This window comes from Sinohyriopsis cumingii, chromosome 18 (genome assembly GCF_028554795.1).
Source record: "Sinohyriopsis cumingii isolate HCF-2022 chromosome 18, ASM2855479v2, whole genome shotgun sequence".
Taxonomy (NCBI): domain Eukaryota; kingdom Metazoa; phylum Mollusca; class Bivalvia; order Unionida; family Unionidae; genus Sinohyriopsis; species Sinohyriopsis cumingii.
In genome coordinates this window covers 50,059,043-50,071,447 of record NC_142978.1, presented here as the reverse complement: position 1 = coordinate 50,071,447, position 12,405 = coordinate 50,059,043, and the positions used below count along the sequence as shown (strand labels likewise).

At 34.9% G+C, this 12,405-nt stretch overlaps 1 protein-coding gene across 2 annotated transcripts in view; it reads right to left on the bottom strand.

Annotated features, from left to right (window-relative positions):
• Positions 1–1,343: 1,343 nt before the first annotated feature.
• The window catches only part of LOC149776607 (mitogen-activated protein kinase kinase kinase 8-like), a 48,966-nt gene continuing 37,904 nt past the window's right edge, over positions 1,344–12,405 (bottom strand). For both annotated transcript variants that reach the window (XM_089941099.1, XM_089941100.1), the window contains exon 10: positions 1,344–12,042. In XM_089941099.1, the coding sequence (XP_089797225.1) occupies positions 11,396–12,042 (647 nt within the window). In that variant the 3' untranslated portion in view covers positions 1,344–11,395. The remainder of the gene's footprint in view (positions 12,043–12,405) is intronic.

Below are 12,405 nucleotides of genomic sequence, written 5' to 3'. Positions count from 1 at the left end.
AAAAAAAGCTGGCGAAACAAAAATCACTTGAAATCAGATATATGTATTCAAAGTAACCCCCAAAATGCATTTCCTAATCCCATTTAAGGCGAAAAAAATGACAAAAACCTCCAGCAGTTAATGAGTTAATAACCCTTATCACGTATGTCTAGTGAAAGGATTCTGCACTGAAAATTTTCCCAGCAGCTGGGAGATTTGCATGTATTAGCAAGGCCTGAAAGTAAAATTACCACAAAAGCCAGTTGGGAGTGTGAGCGGTGGCAAACTAAAAAATAATAAACAAAGATATATCACAATATAGTTTGCTAACTATACATTATCATAGAGGAACTGTGAATGTAAGCGTAATAAATTGTTCTCTTACTTTTATCAAGATCTCATGTTGCAGACATGTTGGCACAATCTGATGATAGACTGGTCCTCATACACCCATTAAAAAAATACACCAATATGTAGCAAACTACAGAGTAATCATTCAACCTGATCAATTCAATTGCCTTAACACTTGTATTGAATGTACAAACATGTTTCTGGCAAACACTAATTGATCCATACAGCAACTGTAACTGAACTTTAGAGTTCGGCAGCCTCAAACAATTCTGGTTAGAACTCAATAAAGTTAACTTGTGATCAGTTCAATACAGGTAAATTATGCATTTTTAACATGATCCAGAAGCAACTGCAAATTCCTGGTTTTTCCCCTAGACTTTATACACATTTGTGAAAATAAAGGGCTTGCCTCAGTTGGGAACAAGCTTATTCTTTCTCCCAACTTTTTCCCTAATTTCCAGGTTGTGTGGGAACCCTGAATAAACAAAGAAGTCAATATTCATCCAAATTCCTTTAAGTGTAAAATATCTGTCATAATTTCTTATGTTTGTGATGAGAATGTAGTACCTATCAAACATCATTCCCTTGCCAAGTTTCATAATTCCAAGTATAATAGTATGTACACAAGGGATGTCTATACATATACTGTGTGTATATATATATATATATATATATATATATATATATATATATATATATATATATATATATATATATATATATATATGTAGTATAACCTGTCTAGAAAGTCCACCTCTTTTTCCAAAAAATATTGGTCTCTCAAGACAGGTAGTCTCCCATAACAGGTAATAACGCTATATAATCAATAAATCCATGCATGGAGATCCTGGTTTCTCAAAACAGGTGGTCTCTCATAACGAATTTCTCGAGACATGTTTTACTCTCTCTCTCTCTCTATAGTAATTGCTGATCTATTTTGTGCAGACTCAAATGACAGCTACATGTTTCTTGGTACCCTACTTCTCGTCATAAGAGAAAACAAAAACAGAAACTGTCAACACAAGAATAAGTTTATTATGATGGCTACCAGATGCTAATACATATAAATATAATTCAGTTATGTAAGTAAATATATTTAAGCACAATTCAAAATACAGAATATAGCTGGAAAGGAAATAACAATGGATTAATTGGATAATTTGTAAACTAGATACAGTCTAGCTCTAGTATTTTAAGGCTGATGTAGATGATGTTATAGTTATTACAGGACTTCAGATAGAAGGTGTTTTCTCAAAAGAATGGGATATGTGTTTATGATCTGCAGCATAAATATTATAGAAGATGCACTGTCGAAACACTGGCAATGACTGTGGCAGAAGGTGCAAACAAGAGATACACAAGGGAAGGTGCAATGAAAGCATTGCCACATGGAAGTACACCACATACTGTGGCTGAAGTTGGAGGGTACTAATGATGCATGATACAACACGACAAAGGTGAAGTACAATCAGATATACCAACGAACTTACAGTAATATAAGGTGTACACATTACAAATCTCCAAAGGTGCAAATGCTAGACTAAATAAGTGAAGGTGCTACTGAAAAGGTGCACAACCCTAACATGAGTGTAATTACACTCAGTACTGTTACACCATAATCAGGGATCGTCCTGGGCTTCGCCAATGTCGCAAATTGCGATTTTTTTTCCTTATTGGCGACAAAAATATCCCATCTGGCGATTTTTTTGGCGACAGACTTTTTGGTTATTTAATTTGTATATACAATCATGGATTTTGACTGGATAAATTAAAAGGAGAATGAAAGGAAGCCACAAACTTGACTAAGCAATGCATTGGAATCAATCTGTTACACAAACGATCCTTTGTTCGTATTGACAACCCCATCTTTAGAGTGCATTGTTACATCATAATCTGCTTATGCTGACATCTGGGCTGAGTACTGTATGCTGTGATACAGTCAATCATGCTACCGAACTATACCTACAACTGACCGACTTCTGAATACGCGAATAGAACAGATACAATTAATTGAATGGCTAATGCTTCTGTTGTTGTTTTTTTTTTTTTTTACATATACCAATGCAATAGTTTTGCTAAACCTTCATAGAAAACTGATAACCTTTGAAGTACCGACTATTGCGTATAAATACAAAGCAAATGGAAAAAATCTCAATCACAATTATATCTGTCGCCAGTGCAGCATTTTACTTATTGATCTTTTCCTTTTGCCATCAATCCGTGTTATGGCTGCAGAGACTTAAACTCCGCAACAAGAAATAGCAAAAAAAAAAAAAAGTTTTGCATAATTAATAATAATTATTTATTTAACAAAATACAGGAGTGAAAGAATCCCTAAATTGGGTGTGAATTTATGCTTATATATACGGTCCAATATTGCCAGGTGTTGACTCATGTAAGTTTCATTCGTGGGAAAGGAGATCCTAGTTTGCTTGTCGAGAAATTTTATACAGCATTCAGTGATCATTCTTGGGATTTAGGAATCAATTCACTTCAAGCTTTGTGAAGCTAGCCATAAGGGGGAGAGGGGGGTGGGGGCTGCCGAGAGACTACTGGTGTCACCTGTCAGCACTGTAGACTGTGAACATGGATTCAGTAAGATGAACCTCATAAAAACTGACATCAGAAATAAACTCTGCATTTCATCTCTCGAGAATTTAATGAGAATCAGCATGTACAGATGTGAAAAATTAGACTTTGAAACTGCATTCAACAAGTTGGCAGCCCTAAAATCGCGACGGATCTTCATATAACACTTTGTAACATTTTGTTAATGCTTATTGTAATTAGAGTATTAACTAACCCATCTTTTGTAATTTTCATTGCCTGTTACATTAATAGACTAAATTAACACTTCCAAAAATGTACACTACTTGTTCTGGCGAATACTTTTTGAAAATTGGCGACAAAATATTGAGGTTGGCGATTTTTTTGGTGACAGCTTTTTAAAAGCCAGGACCATCCCTGATAATGTGCATTGGTTCCAGCATTGTGAGAGAGATATATATTCACAATGAAAGGAGTCTCCAGTCTATCATACACATCAAAAAATTTCAAAGGTGTGTAAACAATCTCACTGAGAGTTCAGTGCATCAATCATAACCACACCTCTACGCTGAAAAATATTTTTTCCAAATTATCATATCTCAGGATTTTTATCCACAGGACAAGGGCCTTCTTAGCCATGAGGCGTTTTCCGAAGGTGCAAATCAAGATCAAAATGGAACTGTATAGCTAGCTCATCAATACAAAATCAGAATGAATCTGCCATGCCGGAACTGCTGTGCACAGCTTATACTCATCATCTTAGCAACAGGGTGTAGGAACTGATCTGAGTGCTCACGACAACACAGGCAAAAGTAATCAAAAATGGTCACATCGTAACACTGGGAAGACACTACCAAACAGCAATGATTGATTATTCATTTCACAAAGTTCATCTTAAATGAATGAGACTGCTATATAAACCTATGAACATCAGGCAATTAATGTAGAATGTGTAAGGATTAAACAAAACTCATATGTTACAGCTAAGTTGTACACAAAAGAACACAGCACCACCACCCACAAAATTTGTTAATTGATCACAGAAACTTGTGAAGAAATATATATATATATATAGTTACAAGTCTATGCTCTTAAAATAAGTAAGAGTGAAAAAAGTAACAGGGTTAGTAAAATTCAGCCAATAATTTGTTTCCCTAGAATACAAAGTGAAAATTAAGAAAAACGTATTGTACTGCAAATTAAATCCCCAAATAATCTTGGAACTACTGACACAAGTCCTAATAATTCGAAGTTCTGAATAAACTTGAGTAGAAATCCAAATTAAGTCCAACACTGAAGGAGTTGATGTGTCTGTGATAACCTGTATAATGCTGATGTACAGTCTTTTGTTGGATCACAATAATACAATCTGAAGAATATATCCTTTTAATTGTATTTCACAGTAAGTCCAAGTCTCTCTTTCCAAGAATGTATCAAAGCACATTTGTATTTCCAGAGGAAAATTACTTGAATAATTTGAAGAAATAAATTCCAACCCAAAAGATCTTCTGGACACCATACAGTAGTGCAAATTGGTCCTGCCAAATCTTAAATTCAAATGAATATTTTTTTCCAGTAACAAGATTATGTAGTCTTCTATTTGATCTCAGGTCATAATTAACATTTTCTTAAAAAACCCTCAAAACACTACATAGTGGAAAATAACCTTCTAGAATGTTATTAATGTTTACAAAAAATGTTAGCTATAATTAGCAGCCTGTTGCTAAAATATAATATATAACCTGAACAGCAGGTACACCAGGTAAATTGTAGGTGAATCCAAATAACCTAGATCTAGACCCAAATAAACATATTTACTTCTGCTAATAATGATCATGATAATAAACTCATACATACAGAGAATATATTAGGTATGTATTAGTTATTTACAGAATAAAATTTTTAAAAAAATATAATACTTCAGGTAAAGTAGAAAATAAACTTGATTTTGCACAAAGTTAAGTACAACATACAATTATACATTACCATAGTATATCATAAAAAATTTTTTTATACAAAAAACAAACTAACAAACAATGTAAATTAAATATAAATAATATGTGTGTGTTTGCATGTGTATGTATGCCGATGCTGATGCCAAGGGTAGTATAATGACTCTTGACTACTTTGCAGAGAAAAGCTAAAAATATTTTGGTAAAATCCCCATGTCTTAATGATCATACATTCAAGTGGAGTAATAGCAACAAAATTTTCGTGACAGCTGTCATCACAGTCATACTGGATGCACAACTGGCACCATTTTCCATATATTAATCAATTTGGGAGTAGAGAAACAATATTTTCAAGAAAGCCATCATGATAGACACCATAATAACTGTTCTGATGAAAGATGAAAACTGTGGTGGCCATATTGGAGGTCAAGTTGCCATCATGTTCGTTTAAACCTAACTTGACAGAAGATTTTTGGTGAAAATCCCATGTCCATATAACTTTCTATTCAGGAGGAGTCACAATATAAATCAATTTTCAACATCACTGCCATGGTGGCCATATTTAATTTAAAATCAGCAACAATTTTATGTTGGACCAACAAGACATAATAAGAAGTCTTTTAGTGAAAACCCCATGTTGATATGACCATCCATGTTGTAGTACTGATAACAAGATTTTCAAGATGGCCATTGCAGCAGCCACTTTGAAGCCCAGATAAGCACCAATTTAGGACTAACTAGACATCATAAGAAGCCTGTCAGTGAAAATTACATGTTGATATGATCATCCATTCAGGAGGAGTAGCAACAAGATTTTCAAAGACTGCTATGGCGGCCAAATTAGCAACATTTAGAAGCTAGTAACTACATTATAATGTAAAACCATGTGTTCATATGACCAGCTATTCAGGAGCAATGAAAACAAGATATTCAAGATGGCTGATGTGGTAGACATACTGGACATCAGATCAGCACGGTTTTTATTCTGGACCAACTAGACATCATTAGATGATTTGAGTGAAAACCTCATGTTAATATGACCATCCACTTAGCTGGGGTAGTAATATAAATGAGATTTTAAAAATGGTTGCCACTGTGGTCAATACTGGACTTCAGATCAGTACCATTTTCATTTAGTACTAATCAAACAGTGTTAATATGACTGTCTATTCAGAAGAAGCAATAACAAGATTTTCAAGGTGGCAACTTTGCTGCCATACTGGATGTACCAACAACACCATTTCCAACTAGTACCAACTTGACTATTTGATGAATGTGTGTGAAAAGTTTCATGGCAATTCTCGAAGTAGTTTAAGAGGAGTAACAATAACGAACTTGGGCAAACAGATTAACAAACAAAAGACCATCCCACAAGCTCTTCTGGTGTATGACCAGAAGACCTAAAATTGCATGCCAAGTTTTTTTAACTTTATTCCAGGTGGTTTAGGATAAGTAGCAGTAACATACTTGTGTTAATGGATATAAGTTGGATGACAGACAACTGGACAACATTTCTGGTCTTTTGTCATTGTTCAAAATCTACAGTCATACATGCAAGTCTTTGCATTGTTTTATTAGCAAACTTATAATAGAAATTTACTCACAAGGATGACAAGCTGCTTACTGGCATTCCTTAATTAAAAAAAAAATTGTGGTCTCATTTTTTGTTTGGAACATAAAAAACGTAAGTACAGTGAATGGCACATTACATGCATGCCCCATGTGTACAAGTTCTTTAACATTATATACATGCCCCATATGCAAAAGTTCTCTAACATTATATGCATGCCCCATGTGTACAAGTTCTCTAACATTATATGCACACACCATGTTGTAGGAACTTGTATGCATACACCATGTTCAATAGTTTTCTGTGTAGGCACCATTAAGGTATGGTTGAGTGTTTTGTGGGCACAATACCATTTTTTAGCACATAAGCACATAAGCTAAACATGGCAGCCAGTAAGTCTGGTGCAGGACAAACCCCGGAAAACTGTTCTTCATTGAAAACTAGCATTAAACCCACAAAACTACAACCTTAATAATTGCAAACCATTCACAAAATTTAATAAATGAGGATGGAGAACAAGTTACTGTTCAGAAATTGATAACAGATGGTTAGACAACCTGATAATATAATATGGTTCGTCTTAAAGTAGGCGCATCAAAATGCTATGGGTGTTCAATGTCATGATTGCTTACATCTTGGTTAAATCTTAAGGGGGACTGGGTGGTTGGGTTCAGTAAATTTAATGTGTCTGTCTAAAATTTTACCATTATGAACTTTTTAAGTATATGCTGGACCGGATTGCCAGTTGTGTGGCATTTTACCAATGTTTTTAATATAGTATTTTGTTTTAGACTGCAGTAATTAGAATACACATAACAGGAAAATAGAAAAAAGTACATACTCAAAACTTCTGAAAACAAAAGACCCTAGTGGGTCTGATATCATTCACCAGCTAACATAACAGCTGACAATTTCACAAATCAGCCTTATTGAGTGTTACAAAAATGAATTATGTCAACAATTTCCAGACTTTTATATAATGTAAATTCTACCTATTTAATATAGTCTAATAACAAATTCTACCTATTTTAATATAGTCTAGAAACAAATTCTTCCCAAAAGATAAAATTAATATGCATAGATCTTGCCAACAAATGAAGTCATTCAAGATGTTGATGGTATAAGATAATAAATTTGTAACTGGTTCAAAACAAGCTTGGCAATCACATTGAAATGTGCAAATATCACCTATCAAAGACTCTGGTGAGGAAATAATATTTGCCAAGAAGGAGCAAAATCTGATCAAAATTTGGTTCCCAGAGTCGTTAACAATCTCTGCTAATTGGATACCAGATTACCTCATAAATACGCATAGCTCTTACTCATTATTTAAATCATCCAAAATCTTGATGATGAAAGCCTATTTAACAAGCCTGACCAAAATCTTTATGACATAGGCCTATTTAACAAGCCTGACCAAAATCTTTATGATATAGGCCTATTTAACAAGCCTGACCAAAATCTTTATGATATAGGCCTATTTAACAAGCCTGACCAAAATCTTTATGACGTAGGTCTATTTAACAAGCTTGACCAAAATCTTTATGACATGGGCCTATTTAACAAGCCTGACCAAAATCTTTATGATATAGGCCTATTTAACAAGCCTGACCAAAATCTTTATGACGTAGGTCTATTTAACAAGCTTGACCAAAATCTTTATGACATGGGCCTATTTAACAAGCCTGACCAAAATCTTTATGATATAGGCCTATTTAACAAGCCTGACCAAAATCTTTATGATGTAGGCCTATTTAATAAGCCTGACCAAAATCTTTATGAGATGGGCCTATTTAACAAGCCTGACCAAAATCTTTATGATATAGGCCTATAAGCTGTTTGGAAATTAGAGTTGTGACAGTGTGGACAAGTTCAACTAATGCCATGCAAAACATACTAATATGCATAGACATGCTAATAATGTACAGACACAGTGCTGTGCCAAAAACTCACTTGGCTTTACAGCCAGATGAGCTAACACCAAAAGAAACTTCCCAAAACAACGCTGCAGACCAAAATGGTCCAAGTCAAAAACAAATTCATAACTTTAGAAAAACTGCTGTAATGAAAACCTAATTGCCATCTATTCATGCTACAATATCAAATACCTAACAAAGGTTTTTTTTTGCTAAATTATGTTCACAAAATTCGTTTAAATATAAACAAGTCCCAAAAGTTAACTAGTGTGTAGCAACTGAAAATTGCTGTAATGACCTGGAAATCCAATCACAACATCTATATATAAATACAAATATGCCTACATTCATTTTTCTACCTCAAGTTGGTTTAGCTCCATAGTTCTAACAAGGAAATGTATCTTTTAGGTCCAAGCTTAAAGAGGCAAAAAAAATGTTTAATTTTTTTTAAAATAATGCCTGATGACTTGAAGGGCTAATTAAATCACCTACATGTAGCTGCAAATTGGCATTTATCTATCTCAAGGTGTTTTTGCTTCATTGTGATAACAAAGTTTTTGTTTTAAAAAACCCAGGACAAACGCCATAATGGCTTGTGAGCAGAATCAAGTCATCTGCCCATGACTGTGATAAAGTTTGTACAATGGCCTGTAAGTATCATCAAGTCATCTGCTCATGACCATCATAAAGTGTGTACAATGGGCCTGTAAGTATCATCAAGTCATCTGCACATGACCATGATAAAGTGTGTACAATGGCCTGTAAGTATCATCAAGTCATCTGCACATGACCATGATAAAGTGTGTACAATGGCCTGTAAGCATCATCAAGTCATCTGCACATGACCATGATAAAGTGTGTACAATGGCCTGTAAGTATCATCAAGTCATCTGCACATGACCATCATAAAGTATGTACAATGGCCTGTAAGTATCATCAAGTCATCTGCACATGACCATGATGAAGTGTGTACAATGGCCTGTAAGTATCATCAAGTCATCTACACATGACCATGATGAAGTGTGTACAATGGCCTGTAAATATAATGTCATTTGCTCATGACCTTTGTGTGTACAATGGCCTGTAAGTATAATCAAATCATCTGCCCATGACTGTGATAAAGTCTGTACATGGCCTGTAAGTATCATCAAGTCATCTGCTCATGATTATTATATAGTGTGTACAGTGCCTGAAAGCAGTCAAGTCATCTGCTGACATGACCATTATATTGTGTGTACAATGGCCTGAGTATAATCAAGTCATCTGCCCATGACTGTGATAAAGTTTGTACAATGGACTGTAAGTATCATCAAGTCATCTGCTGATATGATCCTTATATTGTGTGTACAGTGCCTGAAAGCATAGTCAAGTCATCTGCTCATGACCATAATAAAATGGGCAAAATGTCATGGCTCTAAATCAAAGTTTTAGTTTATTTTCAGTTCTATTTTTTGTTTCATTTTGCTAAAATGGTTCTGGGACAGATGTATGGATATACATGTACAGCAACATAGCAATATAATCCCTAATGCCAGTGCACTGAGGGCAGTATAATCCTTAATGCCACTGCAGTGAGGGCAATATAATCCCTAATGCCACGGCAGTGAGGGCATACATTTTTTGTTAACAAAGCAAATACAACATTTAAATTTAATGAATACTAATTATTTAACAAAAAAGTGATCTCACTACAGACTCAGTATGGTGAAATTGGAATATCTATACAAATGTTCTCATTTTTTTATGCCAGATTAGCAAATAAAATATGGAGAAAACAAATTTCCCACTTTTGCAAACAATCAAGTCTTACTTAAAATCACAAGTTCTGGACCACACTTGATGTGTGAAGAAATTGCATGCAGTCATGAAGACCCTTAGGCCAATAAATCAGCCCTTCACCTGTGATGATTTTGACTTTTGGGTATGGGGCTCATATCACCTTATACACTTTACGGTATTTCTCGTGGCTGTGCAGCTACCGTTGGCTGACGGGTTCTTTTGGTGTCATGTAGATTATATTTCCTGAGCAAATTGTATGTTTGGTGATTTGTAAATGCACCTGAAATAGCACAACCATCTGTCCTGTGGCCATTTTGAATTTCGTGCTTGATATGGCTGTTACCAATTTTACTGGTATGTGTCTAAAGTGTATAATGGTTTGTGAAACAAAATGACACATTTTAATGAACAGGTGACATCAGACCCACAACACTGTCCACCAGTATCAACACAGATTGGTGGGGTTGATTTATCGGACTAGGAGACCCTGTGCAGATTACAGTTTTGTTTATAACCAAGTCTTCCTTAACAGTACAAATAATATCACTTCCTCAAGATATCTAAATCCATTACATGGACGTGATAAAAATAAATTCTGAAGATAATTGGAAAAGTCAAAAAGTCTGGCAAAAGAAATTATACTCAAAAATGTTACTGTGTACTTTGTTACAGGCACAATGTCAGAGGATGAACAGGGTTGCCACACTGGTTGTTAAGTATGCAACATACCGACATTACTGCTTGCCAGACTTTTTGTGAAGGCCACAGTATACTGACATCATTGCTTGCCAAACTGTTTGTGAATGACACAGTGTACTGATATCATTGCTTAGACAAATAAAAGACTGGCTGGTCAGCCAGACTTCTTGTCCATGGTATAATGACACCATTGCTTAGACAAAACATGAGACTGGTTAATCAGCCAGACTTCTTGTCCATGGTATAATGACACCACTGCTTGGACAAAACATGAGACTGGTTAATTAATTGAAGACAACAGTTTTCAGACATCAATGCTAAGGAAATGTAAGACTGGCTCATCAATTCAATGAAACGTGTCCTCTGGAAAAGTCTGAACTTCTGACATTAGATGGCAAAAAATTGGTGATGACATCTGAATTTGCAACATTGTTTAAGTTATATCACTGTTGTACAGTATCAATTCATCTGTATGCATCAACTATGTTCTTAAAAGTTATATGTATATACTTCAATATTTATTTACATTGTAAATTCTCATTATTATCTAAAATGCTCTATAGTATAAAACTCTTACACACTCTCAACTTCTGATAAACATGTTAGTTCATAGCATCAAAGTTTGGAATGTTCCCACACTGGTGCACCATGTTACTTCCTTCATCAATGGGGGAGAATGGCTGAACAGGTTTTGTGTCCTGAAGCTGAGGGACAAGAGTAACTCCGAGTTGTTCCACAAGTTGTTGTGTAACATTGCATCCCATCTCCATCACACCACTCTCCTTCACATCCATACAGGTATCCATGGCAACAAATTGCTTATATAATGTTGGTGATTGTGTGGAAGCCCAACATGGACTCTTCACATCCATGGGTGTTGGATTGTTGATTTCTGTTTTCACCTCAGTTTCCTTTTGAACCATCATTTTCCCTTTCAGGTAGGGGTTTTTCAGTTTTTCCCGCAGTTTCTGTTTCAGTGTGTGGTCCTTGATTGGGCCTACCCTTTTTTCGGGTAAGCTAGTGAATGATTTTGACAAACTCTGCTGACTGACTGGCACCTGTGCAATCATAGGGGTGTACTTGGATGAGCTGCAACTGGGCTGTGTTACCAGCTGACCTTTATCTGTTGTAAAATGACAGCTCTCTGGATAACTGGGGCTGTGTTTGCCCCTAGTGATCCTTCTCCCATGGGCCAAGAAGTCTGGTTTGGGGGCTGCAGGTTGACTTGTTATTTCCACATTCTCTTTCACTGAAATATGATCAAAATATCTACTCTGAAGGATCTCATAATTGCATACCAATACAATAAATTCTTCCCAACAGTGATTTCATTCTAAATTGAATTATTCAACATTTTTATTATTAAATTATTCCAAATTAATTTATATATACATACATCCAGACATAAAACCCATTTGGAAGAAATATCACAGTTCAGTGCTTTCATATAAGGCTTGATTTGTTAATTTTGAACTGAATTTTTTTCCTCTTTATGTGATAATAAAAATATGAAAACAAAAATCTTGATGGGCTATATAAATGGTTTCTTAAATTTATGAACATATCTCCGATGATTTATACAAAATTAAAACTGCTTTAGTCAACTCTATTT